At 42.5% G+C, this 22,379-nt stretch overlaps 1 protein-coding gene across 8 annotated transcripts in view; it reads right to left on the reverse strand.

Moving 5' to 3' along the window:
- Positions 1-22,379, reverse strand: part of nav3 (neuron navigator 3) — a 178,257-nt gene that overhangs the window by 113,368 nt on the left and 42,510 nt on the right. For all 8 annotated transcript variants that reach the window (XR_003669363.1, XM_028394087.1, XM_028394063.1 and 5 more), the window contains exons 2-3: positions 2,410-2,527; positions 745-797 (exon numbers count right to left, since the gene is read on the reverse strand). Coding sequence is in view for 7 of the 8 variants with exons in the window: in XM_028394087.1 (XP_028249888.1) it covers positions 745-797; positions 2,410-2,527 (171 nt within the window). In the remaining variant the exon portion in view is untranslated. The remainder of the gene's footprint in view (positions 1-744; positions 798-2,409; positions 2,528-22,379) is intronic.

A 22,379-nucleotide genomic window follows, 5' to 3' on the forward strand; every position in this document is an offset into this window, starting at 1 on the left:
ACACAAAAGACACACTCCATCAGGACACACACACACTGCTATTATAGCCCACAGTGTTTTAATGAGAATGAGCTGAAGCAGCTAAACAGCTTTAGTCACTTTTAATGGCAGGAGGGCAGATGCCAGGGCAAACCAACACTGCATAAACACTTAGTCAACTCTAGTTAAAGAAAGGGACAATTATCTCACAGTGACGACAATCAGTGGTTATACAGCCCGTCATCTCATTAACAGAGGAGAAAAACGACACCACCAACATCGCTCAGCCACATGGCAGCCAGGGAGACGGATTATTGGAAATGGCACGAGTAAGTCAAAGATGACAAGGTATGAAGTTTTCGTGGCTTTAGTGTGTTTTTGCTCAAGTGGTGATGCAGTTAAACCTGTCATGTTTCTGAATACAGCAAATGGTTCTTACTGGCTGTCTAAAATCAGTGATATTAAGTGATATTAAGTGATATTAAGTAATGCTGATGAGTAATGAGATGTAACACTATCAGTCTATGGGACTGTAGAGTTTCAACAGTTAAAAATGCATACACTTCCATACAGAAATGACCAAATAATAACAATAATAATAATAATAATAATAATACAAAACTGTTATAGCTCAGGAAAAAAGCAGCAAAATAACAATGCTCCAGCTGAACATAAATATTCATCATTAGCATAAATTCCTCAAACACAGCAGTGCTTTGAAGGATGGATGGGTTTGAAATAAAAGTTAGGCTCAAACACACTCACCATTTGCGACTGGCTCCTGGGGCTGCCATTGATATCCTCCACCTTTTCATTTGCTGCACAAAAAAGAAAATGAAGAAATTAGATTTTTACTGTCGTCCCATGCTGACTTCTAACATCCTGAAGTCCAGTGACTTTTCAGTTCAGGTGCAACAACGCAAAAGGAAACTTCTGTTGCGATCAGCATAGGAGTGGGCATGTAGGTGCATGTGTGTGTTTTGTGTGTATGCGTGTGTGTGGAGGTGCAGAGCGACACGGGAGAGGTTTGGGAAGCAAAGCTGCCTAATTCGTCAGCTGCCGCCAGAGAGTTACTGACAGGCCAGCTTGGCCTCATTGTCTGTTTAAGCGAGCAGGGAGGGTAAAGTTTCATTCTGAGAGAGAGAGAGAGAGAGAGGGAAGCTGGAGAGAATGAAAAAAAAGAGGGATCTTGGGAGGCAGGCAGCATTAATAAGAAAAGCAGCATGTGTAATAGAGAGGAATATGTGCCTGTATTTGTGTGTCTGTGTGACAGACAGAAGAAAGGAGGGTCCCAGAAAGACATAAAAAGTTTTGAACAGTGATGGAGACACACAAAACGAGTGAGCAAAGATGTACAAAAAAAGACAAGATTATGTAAGAGTCACTGCTGGGCAAGTTACTTGATAAAATGTAATGAATAACGCTTTAATCACTGTGGGGTTATTACAGGGTTCATCCAGCTGTTTTAAGCTCAAGTCACGTCATCATGTTGTTGCTGTGGAGTCTAATGTTGACCCTATAAACAATGGAATACGCACTAAGTACTTCCACCTTCAGCACCCTTCATCCACCCACCACTTGAATGTGAAATGTTGAATGTTGAATGTGAACTAAATTTCAATGAAAAGTCCTATTTTAGGTGTATTAGTATTAGTGACAACAATACAGCGCCTTCAATAAGATTTAACTATTTTATTGTAATCCAGTACTACATCTCAGAAAGAGTGTTACTGACTAATGTGTTACCACCCAGTGCTGGCAGGAGCCAGTCCAGAACAGAGTATGACAGAGAAAGGAAAAGTAGCATCAAAGACAAAAATGAAAGATTTAAAGGCTGAGAGACACAAAGACAGAGAGACCTAGAAAAAGTTCCACTGTGAGGGAGCAGCAGAAAGGAAAAGAGACACAGACACATGTGAGACAAAAAGAGGAAGCCAGACAGAGAGGAGAAGTAAGGATTCTCTGGACCCACATGCCTCTGCACCCTTGGGTGTCAGACTCATAGATCTCTGCTGCTGCTGCTGCAGCACCGAAAAACAAGATAGAGGTGCTGCGATTTGACTTTCCTTCAAGTCACCAAAACAAAAACCAAACAGTGTGTGCAAGAAAGAGAGAGTGGGTGGTCGCTGCATCTAGCAGACATAATAAATTATAGACAAAGTGTGGTTTTTTTCAATACTTCTGATTAGAGATGGTTTAATTTACTTGTGCACTAGTATTGCTCAATTTAAATATTGATACTTTAACTTGTAGAAAGACTACACAAAATTTGGAGAGCAGATTAGTAGAGACAGTTTGTTAAATTAGCTTGATACATCGAAAAAGACAAAGAGAGCTGTATATTTAGACGCCATAAATACAGCACTAGATAAAAGTGAATGTATATGCATAGGTGTGTGTACGTGTGTGTGTATGTGTCCAGATGCCTACCTATGATCTGGATAATCTGTGCCAGCAGGACTCCATCGGTGACATCCTGGCTCAGGTCCTTGATGAGGCGCTGACAGCCAGACTTAGCAAGGTAGTGATTAGCCCAGTCTGTGTAAATCTGCAACAACAGAATAAACACTATGTAAGTGTGAGTGTGAGAAATCAGGGAGGAAGGAAGTTTGTCTGTGTGTGTGAGACAAACACTGTGAGGTGTTTACATGGTTTATGTTGATTAGTTAGTCCGTACAAGACATATGATTATCATGTTACTTTGTATCCAGTGCAGATGCACATCTTATGTGAACAGCCAACAGCGTGCTTTACCTAATGCATAGGGGTGTCAATGTTTTGAGATCATGTTGACTAATTAGTTTGCTTTAGTTTAGGTTAGCTAACAGGTTATTAGCACTGATGAGCTCTTGGGCTGCTCAGCTGCCTGTGCACACCCTATATACTTAGTCCTATTAAAGGAAGCAACGCTGGGTTTTTGGCTTTTCTCAACTGAAGTCAACTGTAGTCTTACAGACATGGATAACCTTTGATCACAAAACAAGCTCTGAAATCCTCTCCATCCCACCAGCATCCTGCCTGCTCTGCCTCTCCATCTCCACTTCAGCAAAGTGTAAATGTCCTGCCAGCGAGCACTGTTCAAACATTCAGGCTCCCTGCCCATCCCTGCGACTCAAACAAAAATATTTCATCAAGCTTTGGCACACACTGAACTGCACGGTTTATGATCTTTCTCTGTGGGATGTGTAAGTGAATCCGCCAAATATTCTGACATCAGGTATGTGTTATTATGACAGACACTGACTGCAAATACAGTACAACATTCAAATTAAAGACAGGCAGTTGCTGGGTACCTACTCTTATGAAATACAGCACTGTATGTAAAGACCATTTAAATTCAATGCAGACACAAAACTGCAGACTACAAAGCAAAGCTAACACAACCTTTCACTGTCTTATGTGATAAAGTTTTCACTGAGAGAGACTTTTGCTGTAACAGGTGGGGTCACTGAACTTCTTATCATTCAAATCCGGAAGAGCAGCAGTTGAGTAATCTTTTGTATTGTCACCTACAGCTCTTAACAGCCGCTTTATCTTTCATTAGAGCCCAGAAGCCAGCTGATAAGTGATGCTTAGTCATCTGAAGACGCACAGATGTCGGCAGCTGTTACGGTTTCACCAGGCTCCAGAGACGAAAAATCACATTTGGTGTGGTGTGCTTGGCCCCAGCATACTGGCCATATACACATGAATCAAAGCCCGAAAAATGTGAAGGACTTTGGGTATAGCAAAACTTACCCAGACCACCCATTCCACAAACAAATTTTGCAAATTTTCCACCAAAACTGTCCTGAATAATCCAAGCAGCAGCTGAAAATGAACTAGAAAAGAGTTCCAGTTGCTCCCACTTTGTGGTGGGTGCATTTGATACAAATGGTCACAGACAGCCATAGAGGAAGCCTTTCTACCTACTTGACTTGATTGGGATTCTGGACAGAAAAAAAAAATATCTGCAGCAGCCCATATAAAGACACTGACTGCTACTCTGCTGCCTGATGAAACTTCCCTTGTTATCCCTGGATTAAATAAAAGCAACACGAGTCTGAGCAGCTTGAAGGACTGTTCAAAATTCCCCTCAGATATGTAAGTAAAGGGTTGGGGTCCACCACTTAAAAAAGTTCCTCAAGGTGAAAATATCTGATTCTCTGCTCATGAAGTTTAAATGGTAGATATTTCCCAAGGAATCCCCACATAAAACTGTTTCTCATGATGAAATAATCTTTTTCCTCTCATTTAATTTACCTCACACATCGTTCTCAATTAAAAGCATCTCTCTCCCACTCTTTTCTTTTTCCTGAAAGCAGGAAGTTAGCTCTTTTAAATGTGTTCCTCTCATAAGCTCTGTTGTGGTTTCCCTCAGTGACTTTCTCCATGATGAAAAGTTGTAAAGCGTAACCACAAAAGAATGGGAGCTGTCATAGGGAAACACACGTTTTAAACACACACACAGTCATCCACTAAGACCTGTCTGCAGACAAAAGCGCACAAATGAACGCAGACACACACAGGAAAACACACAACAAATGCAAACCACATCCCATCAGGGGGCAGGTAAACAAACAGGGAAGAGGGATGGAGAAAGTGTGTGTGTGTGTGTGTGTGCTGCAGCTGATAAGTAAAGTCGCATCAGGCTGGAGGAAAAGGCTTGAAAAAAGGCTGAACACGTAGGTGGATGACATTGTGTGTACAAGCTTTAACAGGAGACCTGAGACACAGGCAGAGGGTTTGATATGTTTGATTGAGAACAGGGACAGGAGATTAAAACTTCAGTACACAAACAGAAGGAGAGAGACTCTACCAGGAATCATCAACTTTACACAGACATTTCTAAAACATAATAATAATGAACATTCAGAGTCGGTTTGCATTTGGGTGGAGCTATTCTCTTGAGCAGACAACAAGCAACAAGCACAGCTGAGGGTAAATCAGCTGAAAGCATAAAGAAAACATGATTGAAATGTCTGTAATGTATTGATCTGAGTTTCTGAATCAACTTCTTCACCTCAGCCAAGAGAAAAACTTTTCTATATATACTAAGTATGAAAATGTGTAAACAAATACAGGTGGATGGAAACACACTGAGAAAACCAAGGTAAGAAGAGGAGGGAGTAATCCAGGCACCTTATGGAAGGTGTGATTCACAGTGCATGAATTCAATTTGGGTGAAATTGTGGCTAAAGTAACCAGCTGCTTCTGCATCTGCTGCAACTCCTGGAAGGATGTGATTCCAATATAAACACAAACTCAGCGTGATGCATCACCTATCCAGCATGGAGGTCCATCTGTATTTGCATCAGACTCCTTGCTTTGCTCCATGCAGCCAAATAGGACATTTCAGCATCACGCAGGCTGCCTTTCAGATCCAGTCCTGTGCAAACAGTCCTTCTGTCTGCAGCGATGTCTTTTACAGAATGGGACAAAGCCAACATATTTGAGGAATGCATAAAGGATCAAACATGCCAGAGGAGGCCAAATGAATGTTGACTCAGACTTGGAATTTCTCAAAAATCCTCAGTGGTGAATTAAAAATGAACAAAACAACAACTGTTGTTCGATCATGATGAATTAAACTCATGGAGCTGCTGTGACAGGGATTAGGATGTCCTCCCAAGATTGCAAGGTTGCATTAATGCTCATAGATCAGCTCATTAAAAAACTCCCCAAAATCCTGAAAATGTGCTTCTCATTCACAAATAAGCAGGTGGACATTAAAGGCCCAAGTTATTGAATCTCTGCTTACGTCTCCTGTGCAGCCACAGTTGTAGGAATAAGTGTGAGTTTGTGGCAGCTCATTCAATAATGCTGAGTCCCCCTCTGTGTTTGTTTGGGTCCACTTTGGAACAGTGTGTGCTCCAAAATTCACTTTTAAACTGAAATATGTTATGCAAAAGCCATCATATTGGCAGCCTCTGTTCACTTTTTTAAGCACAGAATTCATTTTTAGCTGCTGTATTGCTGCATAGAGTCAGTGCTATGTGTGGTTGTTTAAAAGTGGCCTAAAACTTACCAGCGACCTGTTATCAGTAATCTGACAAACTATATAAAACGGAGGCAAACAGTGGAACATGCTCTGAAATCCGGTCTGGACATTTTCACTGTCTGCAGATCCCTCTAAGAAGAAACACAAACAATGCAGCTCAAACAAAGCAAAGCAAAGATGAGACAAGGCAGAAAAAGGAAGGAAATCTTCATGCCTTTCACCCCGACTTCCAGTTCAGTCAGATAAAGGCACCACATGGAACTATAACTGTGAAGTCCCAGTTTCAAACCTGACTTAGGACCTCCTCCTGTCACCTGTCACCTCCCTTCCCATCTCCTCGAAGAGCCCTCTGACAAAGCACAAACATCAAAGAAACGTTTTTCTTCGCCTCCTGTCTCTGCGTGAGCGCTGACTCACTGATCCACTCCACTTTATGAGTCCTCAGTGGTGCTCAGAGTTGGAGTCTGTCATCCTCCTGCACTCGTTAACCTCTCCTTTCTGAATCCCAATTGCTTCGGGAAGCTGGTGCTAGGACAGAGGCAAAACATCAGCAAAAACGCCACCTTCAGAGGTGCTGACTGTGACTGCTGACATCATACACAAACACACATGCTGTATGAAAAGCACACACACACACACACACATACACAGCCACACATTACCCACCATTCCATCAGATGCACACATATAAGTAAACACACACACAGACTGAGCCCCCTCCCCCTCTCCTTCTCTCTTTCGGCAGCCAGCATCAATCAGCAGAAAGTCCAGTCTCTTTGTTTACCTTTATTGATGTCACAAGAAGTACTCCTCTTTTCCCCTACCAGCTCTGCAGACCTGTCCCCTCAGCACCAGGGATCCCAAATGCCGCTAACACACAGGCAGCTCTCACCCCGGAGCAGATAAACTGCCTTCAACAGTCCTGATACAATGCAGTGACTACAGCTACGCAGGTATTATTGGCAGAGCATGCAGTTGCTCTGCTCAGCCTGTGGGGGGAGCTGGGTAAAAGGAGAAAGATGCTGGAATGAGAGGAGGTGAAGTCAAACACTGCAGGACTCTATTTATTATGTACTTCTGCTGAATGATTGCTAATGTATGGGCTCTTTAATTAGGGCATCATTCCAATGCTGTCCTATAAATTAAGAGTTTGAGCATACATACAGTCACTTGCAGGACATTTAGCTGTGTGATGCTGTTTGAAACAGGCTAGCCAGGAGATCTTTGTTTTCTGGCTGCACTGACTTAAGGAAAAAAGAAAATAAAGCTCAAGTTGGCACCCATGCTGCTCCTGCATGGCTCCTAAATGTAACACAACATGAAGCTCCTTTAACTGAGCAAGTGATGAGCCAGTGGAATCAATAGCTCTGTGATGTGATGGATCCATGAATCTCTGCCTTGTCCCCTCTATTTCTGATTCACAACAACAACAACACTTGCTGGGAGAGATGCAGGTAAGGAAACTACCAAGATAGAATTATGGCATCGCTGTTAGGACATTTAATAGAGCATAGTATACAAAAAGAAAAAGAAAAAAAAGAAAGAAAGGTAGATACTCAAAAACTCTAACTCATCAGAAAATCTGTGCTGCCTGTGCTGTTCAGCTGACAGGTGACCTCTGAGAAGATCCAAATAAGAGGAATCTGACAACCACTTCTTCTGGTTCCAACAACTTTACACATTTTCTGCAAATGTAGATGCAGTGAAATGTTCCAGTAATGCTGAAGCTGCAATGCATAAATTTCTATTCTGTAAATCAGTACACTTAGATTATACGTTTTGTACTCTGCAGTGGGAACATTTCAGAGAATACTAAGCACTTTGGCCACTGAATAAGTTGAGTTCTAAAAGTAAAGCCACTGCATCTGGACAGCTGTGTTTATAATAGCAAAATCCAGAGGAAGCAAAAGCGTGAAAACGTTTTTTTTAGGGTTAGTAAAATTCATATCCTGATGTGAGCATCTGTTTCCTAGTGATGTTCAAATAAATTTTATCCGTGGCATTTCTGACAATTGACAATGCCCAACTGCACCGTCTAAGAACCTGGAAGCCATTTTCAAAAAGAAAACCTTTGTGGTGGTCCCTGGGATAAGTCATCTTATTGCTCTCAAGACATCATTATCTTGTCCTGTGATCGCCTCCTTCACACCCACCTAATCCAGAGGTAATAGCAGGCAGCCTTCCAACATGGCCGCATTCCAGTCCTGAAAACACCCAAGTTGAGAGTTTATGCCGGCAATATACAAATGGTAGACTCACAGTTTCCTTGTGGTCTGGCGCTATAGTGATGAGGAATCAGAAATAATAACTTTATTTATGTGATGGCACTCTCTGCAACAATTTTAAGAGGCAGAAACACCTTTGTTGACGTGCCAGCTGTCAATCACAGCCCAGCCTGGGTGTGTACAGCTTCGGGGCTCTGAGCTCACCATTCACATGAGAAAGCTGTTTTATACACAGTAATAAAACACTAATCAAACAACAACAAAACAATTCAAGGCCCAAATGAATATCAACAACTCCTTTACACACATGAGACTCATGTCTCCTCCTTTGACTCTGGAGCCAAAGTCTTACTCAACATTTCCTGAGAGCTTATTAAGTGGACACCACTGTTTGTTTGGCTTTATCTTTCCAAGGGAAACAGATTATGCATGTATGTCAGTTTCAAGGCCCTGCTGCACATTCACACAGCTGCAAACTTTTGTAGCACTCATCTTTTTACTGGGCAGCTCCATGCCATAAGTGGGACATGCATGTGCCTCATTCATGGCCATTAGCTGGAGCTGCAGATAAGAGTGGATTTGATGTATTTTCTACGCTATTCTTTAGGATTCAAACCTTCTAACTTCCAGGCTGGTACAAACCAAATGACTTCACTATGATTAGCAGATAAAAGAAGAGAAGCTGCTAAAAGCTGAAACATTCAGTCATCACTTTCTCATGCCACAATCTGCCAAGCCACTTTGTTGTTTCAGGGGAAACCCTCAGCAGAAAATGACAAAATTGCATGGCAGGGAGAAACTTGGACACACTCCAACAGTCTATGTTGGATGCGCTCACTCACATCAGTCAGCGCTGATCCCTTGTAGCACAGAAAGGACTGAAGGCCAACGAGTGAGGAGAAAGGAGCCAGAAAGAAAAAGAGGAGAAAAAACGACAGCTCCAAAACAGCTTGAAGACAGATGAGCAAACACAATTTAGAGACAGACAGCAGCCGGCAGACAGGAATAAAAGACAGAGATGAGTTTGTTGGCCATTCTGATAACCCATTAGAGGTTACAAGCACCAATTACAGACAATCACTTGCCAAAGCAGCAGAATTTTAAGGTAGCACTGAGGCAACTATTACATCAGAGATTTCCATCATTCCCTGCCAGGAAAATGCTAAAACTCTTATCATTGTGTTTCAAAGAGCCAGCCTGGCAGATGAAGGATGCTTTAGTATCAGGCTGATCTGCTAACTAGCTTAAAGAGAAATGCTAAGTGAAATGCTAAGTTACTTAGGCTAACTAGCCTAAGTAAGAAATGAAAAGCTAACATGAAAGTGCCAAAAAGCTTCCTTAAATGACCAATGTCTGCAATCATAACCAAATTATGCAAAAATACCAACACTCCTGCTTTGATTGACAGGTGGTTGTCAATCAAAGTGTCACTTTGGCATTTTAAGTCTCATTTTAACTTTATTTTCTCTCACATAGCCTGCTGAACAGTGACAGCATAGGGTAAGGAGGAGGTAAGACATCAGCTCCACTACAGCTGCACATGTGCTGCTCATTTTAAGCCACAGTTGTTATACATACTTAATGATCTTGGTAATCCATGAAAAATCAAACTAGGAAGTTGCTTAAAAAATTATATGGCATATTGTTAAGAAAATCAACACAAGCTCACAGCGGGTTTAAGTTTATGACCACACCTGGTATATGTAAGGACACAAAAAAACACTTGCAGTTGCAGTCCCAGATCTGTTGTCTGCCCAGGTTTTACCCAACAACCTGAGCTCTATTCACACTCTCTGCCACTAGATTAACAAGGAGTTAGGTGGAGTCACTCACTGCCAAGATAGTGACAGCAAAAAGCCCCCTGCACTGAACTCAGATGGATCTGTAACATCACAGAAGATCGATCAGTATTATATCTTTTTTGCTGAATGTATAAAACTCCAAATGAAATATAAACCCAGAGAGGATCACCACTTAAAAATCCATTACGTACTGACCTTTCTGTGCAGTCAGGACAAATGAATCGCTGCAGGAGAGATTTTGTTTTAAGAGCTTTGAGGAAGTAATTTCATCCAACCTCCAAACACACACCCTGAACACAAACACACTCTTTATTCTGCCTTCACCCCAAACCAAGAGACAGCACAGAAGATTTACATTTCCTTATGTCTAACAGGTCATTTACTGTAAGTTGCACAGCAGTAGAACACATGAGAGCACAGTTTAAGTAGTGAAAACAAAATAATGAGAGGAATGTTTTTATAATCTTTACATTGTGTCATTATAAAAACAGACAGCGATTTCAATATTTTGCTTTGAAGGATTGGAGGAATACAGCATTCATGATTCCAATCCCTGTGTTTTTAACTGACCTATACCCTCTGAATAAAGGCACTTCATATATATTTTATTATGTGTATAAATTCTGATCGTATATTATAACTTTTCTGAATCATTTTATCACTTTTATTTCATGCCCTCCCCCTCCAAAGTATATTTTATTACGTAGACAGAAAATACTAGAAATCCCATAAATACCTTTAACCAAAGCGAGCAGTGTGTTCAAGTCATCATGAAGACAGATGAGTCACAGTAAAAAGACAGGCATGTAGACTGCAGCAGATGCTGGAATAGGCACACACATGCTACATCCTCACATCAGCATTTATGAGACTTTTATGCACACAGACACAAACAATATGTCACTTTACTGTGGTAACTGCAGCATGTGAGGCAGCATCTAGCTTGCTGGCTTTGTGGCATGTGATCCAGACACTGCCACCATCATGCTTGTAAAGGACGCACACACACACTCTCAAATTCTCTCTAAACGCTTATTAACTACAATCCAGGTTGTCTCTGGCCAACAGAGATAATCACGTGTAGCTCCAGCCAGCCATTATAAACAGCCAGCAGGTATTTGTGTGACATTCAGAGAGGCCTGTGTTAATTAGCTGTTTAGCCACTAGCTCACAAGATGAGCTCCTTCTACAGCCTTCACTGTACACCTCACTGTAGAAGTAGCAGCCCCTAATTGAGGGCTTGTGTTGAACGGTGAGCAAAACTTTCCTGTTTGGAGGCCATAACAAGCATCCTTGGGCTTTGGGCTGACACCAGTCTATTCCAGGAGGCCATAGGGCTGTGTAATCATTCTTTCAGACCTCCACGTGCTCCACCCACTCCAAAACGCACAAATAAATCAAGAGACAAGCAAACAGACTACCATGTCATTAGCTATCCACACTGCAGCAAGACACTGCAGGAAATATATGGTTACAGATACACACAAACAGATGCTTATCATGATAACAACCACACTGCCATGACCCCAAGTGGTTCCCCCCACAGGGTTTAAATTATTCTCCACACTGATTCCAACAAAAACCAAAATTATGCGGACATGATGCGCACCCGAGTGACTCACCGCTGGCTCGCTCCGATTAGTCACACTTCCTCTCAGCATCAGACTGGCTTACTGTTCATTAAATCAAGATGAGTCAGCTGGGCTGAGTTTGACTGGATGTGGTAGGTTGACAGCATGAATTTGGAAACACTTTCACTCACAACAAGTGTTGCTTGTTGTGAGTGAGCCATAAACTGAGACTAAACAACGATTGGGGACTTTTATTTATTCTATGAAATGCAAATGACAAAAGCAATGTAGAAGTAGGACCACATGGGGTTTGTTATCAGGAGTGTACAGATGGGAGGTCAAAAGGTTGTGCAGTTTGCAGACAAATACTTTACTAAGCTATTACAGCCCACCAACTGCTGAAGCCTTCATCAGGTGTCAGCCCCACTTTGTTGTGTGAAAGTCCATTTATAAGCCCATTTTTATGCAGTACACAACACATGTCTGTTTGGTTTCAATCAGGACAGCCATCTGCTTATTGGAAAACAAATTAATGTAGATCACTAGATTAATGGCTTTTTGATTGGGTACTGGCCAGACTGCCAGGAGCCTGGACCCGCTTTTATTAACAAGCCTCTCAATGGACGCAGGCAGGACAACAACACTGCGCCCGGCCACTTAGTGGACCCGTCTGACTGCTCATTGGTTGCTTCACTGTTGACTGTGATGGTACTTGAATAGCAGTGAGTGCCATTTGTTTTTGGTGAAGGCAGAAAAAGAGAAAAAAAAGGTCTCCTTCTAAATGAGCAAAGTCTACAAAACAATGCTCGAAACATATTCAATCAATTTCTGATGCCTCCATTACTAACAGTTCTTTTAAACAGTATCTATTGTTGAGATTACAAATTAGCCTACGTTTAGTTATTCGGTGTTATTCTTTAATCACATTAGTCAATGACTAAGGTGTAACGTGTAAGGTGAAACGGATCCTGATCTAACTCTGGACTGCTTCGCGCCCATCGGCCTCCCTGAGCTGACCACCAGCATCAGCAAGTCTAAACCTACTACCTGTCTTCTGGATCCGATCCCTTCACAGCTCCTCAAGGATGCTATTCCTCTGATCGGAGACTCTATATTAGGACAGATCAACTTGTCTCTGGAAACAGGATATGTACCACAGGCTTTTAAAACTGCTGTGATCATTCCGATACTTAAAAAACCTTCACTGGACCCGGACGTCCTAGGAAACTACAGACCGATCTCCAACCTCACCTTTATCTCCAAACTACTCGAAAGAGCTGTTGTAAGTCAGCTAAACGACCACCTGTGTAGTAACAGTCTGTTTGATGCTTTCCAGTCTGGTTTCAGAGCCCATCACAGCACAGAAACAGCACTGCTTAAAGTCACCAATGACCTCCTCATGGCATCGGACCGGGGTCTCGTCTCTGTACTCGTTCTACTGGATCTCAGTGGTGCCTTCGACACCGTAGACCATCGCATCCTGCTACACAGATTGGAACACGAGATCAGGATTACAGGAACAGCACTGCGCTGGTTTAAATCATATTTATCTGACAGATTTCATTTTGTTCACACTAACGATGTGTCTTCCACAGGTACAAGGGTTAACCACGGTGTTCCACAGGGTTCTGTGCTCGGACCGATCCTGTTCACCCTCTACATGCTCCCTCTAGGAAACATCATCCAGAAGCACGGCATAAACTTTCATTGTTATGCTGATGATACCCAGCTGTATTTATCCATGAAGCCTGAAGAAACGGAGCCGCTAGTCAGACTACAGGCGTGTCTAAAGGACATAAAGGACTGGATGTCCTCCAACTTTTTACTATTAAACTCGGACAAGACTGAGGTCATTGTTTTTGGACCGAAACATCTCAGAACTAGTTTATCAGATAATACTCTCTCCCTGGATGGAATTACTCTGGCCTCCAGTACGACTGTGAGGAACCTTGGAGTTATCTTTGATCAAGACATGTCGTTTGTCTCTCATATTAAGCAGGTCTCCAGGACCGCTTTCTTTCACCTGCGTAATATTACTAAGATCAGGAGCATCCTCTCTCAGAGTGATGCTGAAAAGCTCATCCATGCTTTTGTCACTTCAAGACTGGACTACTGCAACTCTTTATTGTCAGGATGTCCACATTACTCCATCAACAGTCTGCAGCTGATCCAGAACGCAGCAGCTAGAGTTCTGACAGGAAGCAGCCAAAGGGATCATATCTCTCCTGTCCTAGCGTCTCTTCACTGGCTCCCAGTGGACTCAAGAATACACTTCAAGATCCTTCTTCTAACCTACAAGGCTCTTCATGGACTTGCTCCGTTGTATCTGCAGGACCTGATTGTACCATATGTTCCTAATAGGACACTCAGATCTCTGAGTGCAGGTTTACTAGTAGTTCCTAGGATTCATAGAAGCAGAATGGGAGGACGAGCTTTCAGCTATCAGGCACCGCTATTATGGAACCAGTTACCAATCTGGGTCCGAGAGGCAGACACTGCCTCCACCTTTAAGACTAGACTTAAAACTTTTCTGTTTAGTAAGGTGTACAGTTAGCCTTAGACCTAGTGTGTAGCACAGCTATGCTGCTCTAGGCCTACGTTGTCGGGGGGCACAAACATGATCCACTGAGCAGTTTCCCTCTCACCCTCTAACCTCTCCTTTTCTCTCCTTAGTCTGGCTCACACTGGTGTCAAGACCTGGATGATGACCTGCAGTCCGGCCCGTGAAGTCTCTCTTGCTCTACGTTGTCGGGGGGCACAAACACGATCCTCTGAACACCCTCTGACCTCTCCTCCACTCTCCTTAGTCTGGATCATACTGGGTAATATCGTCTCATAATCTGTGTTAACTGTCTTCCTTGTAGTTCTGTGCCTCGCTCTCGCTCTCTCTCTTTGCAGGTCTCAAGACCTGCATACTGACCTGCAGTCTCTCCTGTGCTCATCGACTTCACTAGCCCCTGCTGCTCATCTTTACTATCAAATTACTATTCCTACTTATGGACCGACGATATATATAGATATCTATTACAATATAATCACTGCTTCATCTTGCTGTCATGTTTGCTCTGTACTGTATCATGTTTGTATCATGTTTGCTCCTCTCTCCCTTTCTCTCTTTCTCCTTCATCCTCTCTCTCTCTCTCTCTCTCTCTCTCCCTCATCCTCTCTGACTAGCAGCAGGACTGGTTCCCCCTTAAGTTGACGGGTCCTGCTCAAGGTTTCTTCCTCTTAAAGGGAGTTTTTCCTTGCCACAGTGCTCTTAGGGGGGTTCCTGTGAAGCGCTTTGAGACAATGTCTGATTGTAATATGCGCTATATAAATAAAACTGAATTGAATTGAATTGAATTGTACTAAGCACAGTGTTTTTCTAGTCTTGAATCTGAATATTAGTATTTTTCTCTGATGTGCCAGCAGAGGGCTCCACCGCTCTAACTGTCACCCTCTCCAGGCAGCAGACCCATCAACAGAATTTGCCTTTTGTGGAGCCGCTGGCTGCTGAAAAGCAGCTGGAGGTCGCTCGAATGAACTTAATGAGTCATTCAAGGATCATCTGTGAATCACTGTTTGAGGGTGAAAGCCAGCACAGGCCGGCCACTTCAAAAGCGGAGTGGCTTTGGCTCTTTGGCTAGTAATGAGGCATATTTCCCAGTGTTCTCTGCAGCCATAACCTATAAACCATTTTCCCCCTGTCCAGACTTTAAAGGAACAGATCGGAGAGCACTGAATGCATAAAATGTCCCTTTAGAGGATGGCAAAACTAACTTTTATCAAACTTTAGCAGGCAGGGATCAGGTGATCGATACTTCTGTTTGGATGAAATGGAGCATGCACTATGGAGCATTTACAGGACAGTTTAAATACTATACAGGGAGGATCCATCTGAGACAGGAGATGATTTTAGTGTCACAAAGTGTCACTTTGACATTTTAAGTCTCATTTTAACTTTATTTTCTCTCACATGGCCTGCTGAACAGCATAGGGCAGGAGGAGGTAAGACACGTCAGCTCCACTAGAGTTGCACATGCGCTGCTCATTTCAAGCCACAGTTGTTATGCATACTTAATGATCTTGGTAATCCATGAAAAATCAAACTAGGAAGTTGCTTAAAAAGTTATATGGCATATTATTAAGAAAATCAACACAAGCTCACAGCGGGTTTAAGTTTATGACCACACCTGGTGTTTCTTCCATCCACTCTCCTCTATCACACACTAATGTTAATCAATGACCTCACTCTGGCAAGATTACACATCACACCCCAACCTCTGCAACTGTTGGTCTCTCTGTGTGTGATCTCACTCACAGGTCAGTATACCACAGACCTCGACGACCTCTGCATCTTCCTCACACCCATCTACTTTCATTATTTAATGAGGTATCAGGAGGTATGCAGAGTGGCAGTGGATGATTAAGGAAGAGATCAGGGGCCCTGGACTTTAGGAGTCAGGGATTGAGCTGTCTAATGGTGCTGACAGCAGGGTCAAGAGGGACAGCTGACCTCATGTTCCTGTGGCTTGTCCATTCTAGTGGTGCCTAAACTCAACCCCCCCCATCTAGCACAAGCTGAAGCAGCTTTGATCTGAGCTTCAGACTAAAAGCTATATATTATTTTTTATTTATAGTCTATGGTAATTCCTCATACAGCATGACAAATGCGCCTATACTAAACCTCAGTTCCAGTAACAACAACATCTGTAGCCGTCACAGAATTACACCGACAGAGTAAAAATGGGTTAAATAATGCCTGTGGTTAGCCTTGGCTATTTGTACCACACAGTCGTCCCAACATTTACTGTAAGTGTAGTGTCGATGTGCTAAACATCTGGTGCTGGTGGTCCATGACTGGACCCTGAATCACAGGTGTCTGCTGCTGACTTACTGACTGTTTTTTTCTTTCACCCCTGCTGGAATGGGTCTCATCCTTACACTGAGGCTGTGTGATCCTCATTCTTGCCATGTGTGTCATCGCTGGTGTTTGTCTTCTTTCCCTGCTTGCTGTTGATTGATTGAGCTGTTGGATGTATTGATTGTTTTTGGTGTTTTTTTGACAGAGATTTCCAGTTGAGGCTATCTATCAAACTACACTTCCATTTCTGCTGACACATTGCTCCTGATGGTGATTAATCAAACAATCCTTTGGTCTATAAAATCACTGTTTTATTATATGACTTACATGTAAGTGTTTTCTCCTTGCAGCTGTTACAACACAGGTTAGAGTTCAGTGGTCTGCGCTCTGTCAGGATTTCCTTCTTTTGCTTTTCTAAAAGAAAAGACCTGAAAAGCTGCCTCTGCCAGCTGGGAAACAGACTTGTCTTGACAGACGTACAGAGGCTGGACACAGCACAGAAAACACACTTCCACCAACGTAGCTTTTAGGATTTCCTCCCTGGCTTTTCTGACTGTTTTTAGCCATTAATAGTCTGTGACATATAGCAACAAGTGTCTCTCTTTTCTCACACACACCGCTAGAGCCTCCCATTCTTTCAGTGGCCCCACACAGCTACAAAAACAAAGTCCAGACAAAGGAAAGAGGGTGTGTGTGTATGTGTGTGCGTGTACTGATCGTGCATTCAAGTAAGGAAAATATGGCAAGACGTAATCAAAGGACTAAAAAGAAACTGTAAACACAAAAATAAAGCTGGAATTTTAAAAACAGCTGTAGGACTCAGGATAAACACCTACTGTCAGACAGGCCAAACACATGAAGGAAAACAAAGAGTCAAGTGAACCTGCAGGACTTTCAGCCAGGGCAAAAAAAAATGCTATTCTGACTCAAGTTGACAAATAGCTTTGACTTTCCAGTTCCTTGTAATTTTTTTCTATTGTTTGGCAGTGACATTAGGCAGAAGAAAAACAGCCTTTGCGTCTGGACACCCGGGATCACCACTACTAGTAAGGTCAATGTTAGCACTGCCAATTCCTTCGCATGCAACTTTCAGTGACCTCAGCATGTAAGGGCAAGCTTTGAACAGTGGAAGAAACAAGGCGTCTGAGGAGAGACACGTCAAGTTCAGCACAGGGATGCAGCTGAGTCTTGGTAGCAGGGAAATGTATTTTATGTTGAAGGAGGAGCTGGAGGAACTTTGTTTAAACATCTTATCATGCTTGAAAATCTCAGAGGTCTTCATCACAGCACATTTAAAAGCTCCTTTTAAATTGAGTGTTAACAGCACCCCTCCCTTCTGCTGCTGCCCTCTTTAAGCTGGGCTCCTATTAGCTTCACTTACAACCCTAGATCTTCCAACGGAGAAAGAGGGGGGTGGGTCCTGCAGATGGGACCCAGGGGCTCGAGACGTTGTGATCAGGTTACACAAACCCAGCGCCTGACAACATTATTTAATATAATGGATTTAGAGTGACAGCAGTTTTAGTTCATAGGCAGGGTCAAAGGCAGCGACTGGGTTAGACAAAATCCAAAAATACTGATGAAAGGCTGCACTGTGGAGTTGCTGAGGACACTGAACTCTAGTGATAGCCATCATAACAACTCCTACGTCCACAATCCATCTTCCAAAGACTCTCCACAGGCAGTGCATCTAATTCTTACAGATAAAGCTGGATAGCTTTGTTGTAACATTGGATACTTATTGCAAAAACTATTTGGGCAGTAAAGAGACTGACTGTAGAAACAAACTTTAGGGGTGGACTATAGAGCAGCTACAGACAAGCTGCAGTATACTAAAACATTTCCATTAGATAAATACATAAATTAAACATCAGATCTGGGCACTGAGGATCAAAGTATACTGTAAGACTGTTTGATGTAGGCATGGACTGAAAAGTGCATATTAATAAGGCAGTACAGTGTGTGTATTCTGATGCTGATTAATGTACATCAAGATTTTGGCCCGGTGTTTCATAATCAGAGTCCAGTGATCAAAGCAACTACCGGACTGCAGCTTTCTGCATGGATGCAGAGCATGACCACGTGCCTCCTGTTCACTGACTTTAATTGACTGTTTTTCTTCCTGCAGATCAGGGAGCTGAGCATGGCACTGAAACCACCTGGGTTCAAGTCCAACATGGGCTAAAAATGAACACATTCATTTAAAAAATACCCTCACAAGAGCAAACTTAAGTAATTTTCCCTTCAGGTCAAAAAAGGGATTTCAATAACTTTACAGAACCTTTTCCAATGATTAAACTCGAAAAAGCATTGTCATCAAAGTGTTGTGAGGCGAACAATGTAGTGAAGAGAAAAATTACCAGCCCACACCTGCCAGGTCACCACTCCTCAGACTTAGAGTCAGCACAGTTGGACACAGCCCCTGCTTTAAACACTGATTGATTTGTTTTCCCCGATTTAGCTGAAAAAAAATCCCTAAGAGGTGCAGAGCTCTGACACTGACTCAGAAATCGATTCAGAGAGTGCATTGCAGTGTACATCAGCACACAGCACAGTCTGCACAGCCCAGGGGTTTGGCTCTTTTGTAGATCGATTGGTTACCTCATAGAGAACACATTACAAAAAAAAATGATAAAGTGTGAATATATGAGGCTGTGCTGCATTTTCAATGCTTTAAGAAGAGCTTTCTCTAATGTTTCATATGTTTTACAACTATTTAGAAAAGACTGCAAAATCCCTACAAGCCAGTAATTCTGCCAAAGTTACCATGAGGGTTTTGTACATCAATATGCACTCTAAATCCTTAACAAACATTAGACCTTGTGGGAGAAGCCAAATCTATCTCAGAAAAGATGAGACCTTGGAAAGCTTGTGGGTAAAGTCAGCTTTTCCAGCAGAGAGTATCATCACGCTGTTAGCAAAGCCATTATTAAAGTAATATATCCAACACATTGCCATTCCAAAATAGCCTTGTATGCTTATCAAACATTCAGAAAAGCCATAAAGATTAACTGAGAGCATTTCAGTTGTCAAATGTGGGCAGCAATGAGATGACAGATTAAGAGGACAACGTACAGCATCCTGCAGTATGTGGATGTTTGTGAACAGATAAAATCCCACCGCAGTGCAGAACTTGATTCTTTTTACAATGAGATGTCATGTAAAAACATACCAACATACAAAGCTGTATGTTAGAAAGCTTGATGGCTATTTAGATGGATTAAGATTAAGTGGCATCTTTGGTTCACTTTATGAATCTTCTACTGTTACATTTTACTGCTTTCCATCAACTAATTTCTGTCTGCTACAGTAGCCTCTGAAGCTTGTTTTAGCAAAATGTGCAGTTCTATATACAGAGGGTAAAGTGTTTAAGGTGCATTGTTTATGTATTATTGTCAGAGGTAGTACATTTAGAGTGTGCAAATATGTTTACAGATTGTACATGCAAAAACAAATATGTGCAATTTTTGCATTGTGGCAATGTTACAAAATAAATGTTCAGTCAGTGTTCAGCAGCCTGATGGCCTGTGGATAGAAACTGTTTTTTAGTCTTGTTGTCCTTGCTTTTACACTCCTGAAGCGTCTGATGACAGGAGTGTGTGCTGTGGGTGAGTGCGGTCTTTGATAATGTTGTGGGCCCTCTTTGTAACCCAGGCATTGTAGATGTCCTGTAGAGGTGGAAAAGCTGCTCCACATATGAATTGTGCCATTTTAATGACACGCTGGAGAGCCTTCCTGTCCTAAGCGGTGCAGTTCCCATACCAGACTGTCTGTGATGGAGTTTGTCAGGACGCTCTCCACTGTGCATCTGTAGAAATTGCTGAGGAGTTTGGAAAAAGTTCCAAATTTCCTCAGCTTCCTGACAAAGAAGAGTCTTTGTTGAGCCTTCTTGATGATCTGCCGCGTGTTGTGAGCCCAGGTGAGATCCTTACTGATGTGGGTACCCAGGAGTTTGAAGGTTTTTACCCTCTCTACCTGGGCCTTTGTCCTCTTCAGAGCCCTGCATACCTCAGTTAAAGTCACAGTGAGTGAAGAGCTCTGTGCTGCCTCTGCTGATAGAATCCCTCTGTGCTGCTTGGTGTTGAGGGTGTCGAAGCAAGAGTAGAACTCATTCAGCTCATCTAGTAGTGTTCTGTGGCTGTCTGTGACCGTACTGCTCCTCTGCTGGAAGTCTGTGATGTGACGTAGGCCCTGCCACATGCTCCGGGAGTCTGAGTTGTTATAGTATCCCTCCAGCTTCAGTCTGCCTCTTGGCTTCCCTGATGGATCTACGGCGATCATATCTGGCCTTTTTGTAGGCTTCAGCATCACCAGAGTTGAATGCAGTGAAGTGTGCATGTAGCATAGAGCGTACCTCACAGTTCATCCAGGGTTTCTGATTGGGAAATCTTTTGCAGTACTTGGTGTGGACAATTCTATCAACACAGGTGCTGATGTAGCAGGTGACGGCTGATGCATATTCCTCTAAGTCCACAGAACAGTCCTCCTCTCTCCAAGCAGCAGTTTTAAACACGTCCCAGTTTGTAGCATTAAAACAGTCCTGAAGCACTATGTCAGTCTCTTCATTCCAAAGTTTGATGGTTTTGCTTACCGGGGGGGGCTTGTTTGAGGAGCTGTCTGTAGGCTGGGTAGACGAACACAGAGATATGGTCAGATTGTCCAAAGTGGGGGTGGGGCGCAGCCGTGTATGCGCCCTTCACGTTGCTGTAGACCTGGTCCAGAGTGTTGTTGTTCATTGTAGGAAAAGTCACATGTTTTAATGCTAAAGTAAATTAAGAAAGTAATGATCAGATATCAGTCATGGCCCACAGCCTCCAAGGAGAAAGTCTAAACCTGAGTTAATATCACTGTCCACAAAGTAACAGTATCACATTTAAAATGTAATTTTAAGGGTCAGAGGTTACAGACAAGAACTTGTGTAATTACTTTCCCAATACAATTTATGCATGACTTCACTTGGTTTTTGCCTGCTGAGTTGTCTTGAATAACTGTCTCATCCCATAATGTGAAATGTTCACACCTTCTGCCTGTTAATGTCAACTTTTGCAAATTAATACCTTGGCATGGGGAAAATGGATGAATTTGTGTCAGTGTGCACCAAATAATATTAAATTATGTGACTCTTTCAAAGTAAAGTGTGACTCGTGTGTGTGTGTAGCTCCATATTTTTTCTATTAGTGCCTGCAAGAACTACCAAGACCACCTCAACAAACCTAAAAAAGTGCTATTAAACAACAGTGATAAACAAACTGGCCTGTTTACATTTATCACCAATTAATAACCTATACACCAACAATTTTAATTCTACAGAAGCCCACACAGTGAAGTATAGATGTGTGTAAAATGAATGTGGACGAAGGAGGGAGGGCAGCTGAAGGCAACAGACAGAAGGAGAGATAAGGAGAAGAAGCAGTGAATCCTTGATCAGAACTCATCTTCCGGGCAGCAGAGAGGAGAGATGGTGATAGTGGGTGTTAAGTATCTAGTCAAGTGCTGCTACCTGCACTGAATAATGAGCATGAGATCCAGTTGTAACACTTCCCTTGCTATACTGCAAGGTAATATAACTCCACTAACGTTCTTCTCAAGGAAGAGTAGGGAAATGAGAAAATGAGTGACCACAGACTAATTTAACAAGAACTAACAGTCGGCATATATTGTACAAAAAACAGTCTCATAACTGCACTTGGTTCACCGATTCCCTTAAAAATCACAGGTTTCTCAGATTCAAAACGATGCATCAATTCAACCAGTTTACCACTAGTTTGTTCCAGTTCAATAGTCTTTTCCCTAAAAGAAACAAGAATTAAAATAATTTTTAATTTTAATTGTCCATCTACCCAGGTAGTGTGTTTTTGTTTTTTGATGTGCTTATCTGAGTGTTAGGTTGTGAGGGAATGTCTGGCAGTCTTGACTGCTTGGCCTCCCGGTGCACTTCATGTCCAAGTCTTCTGCGTGAATGTTCAGGTCAGCGGG

This window comes from Parambassis ranga, chromosome 2, assembly GCF_900634625.1.
Source record: "Parambassis ranga chromosome 2, fParRan2.1, whole genome shotgun sequence".
Classification (NCBI taxonomy): Eukaryota; Metazoa; Chordata; class Actinopteri; family Ambassidae; genus Parambassis; species Parambassis ranga.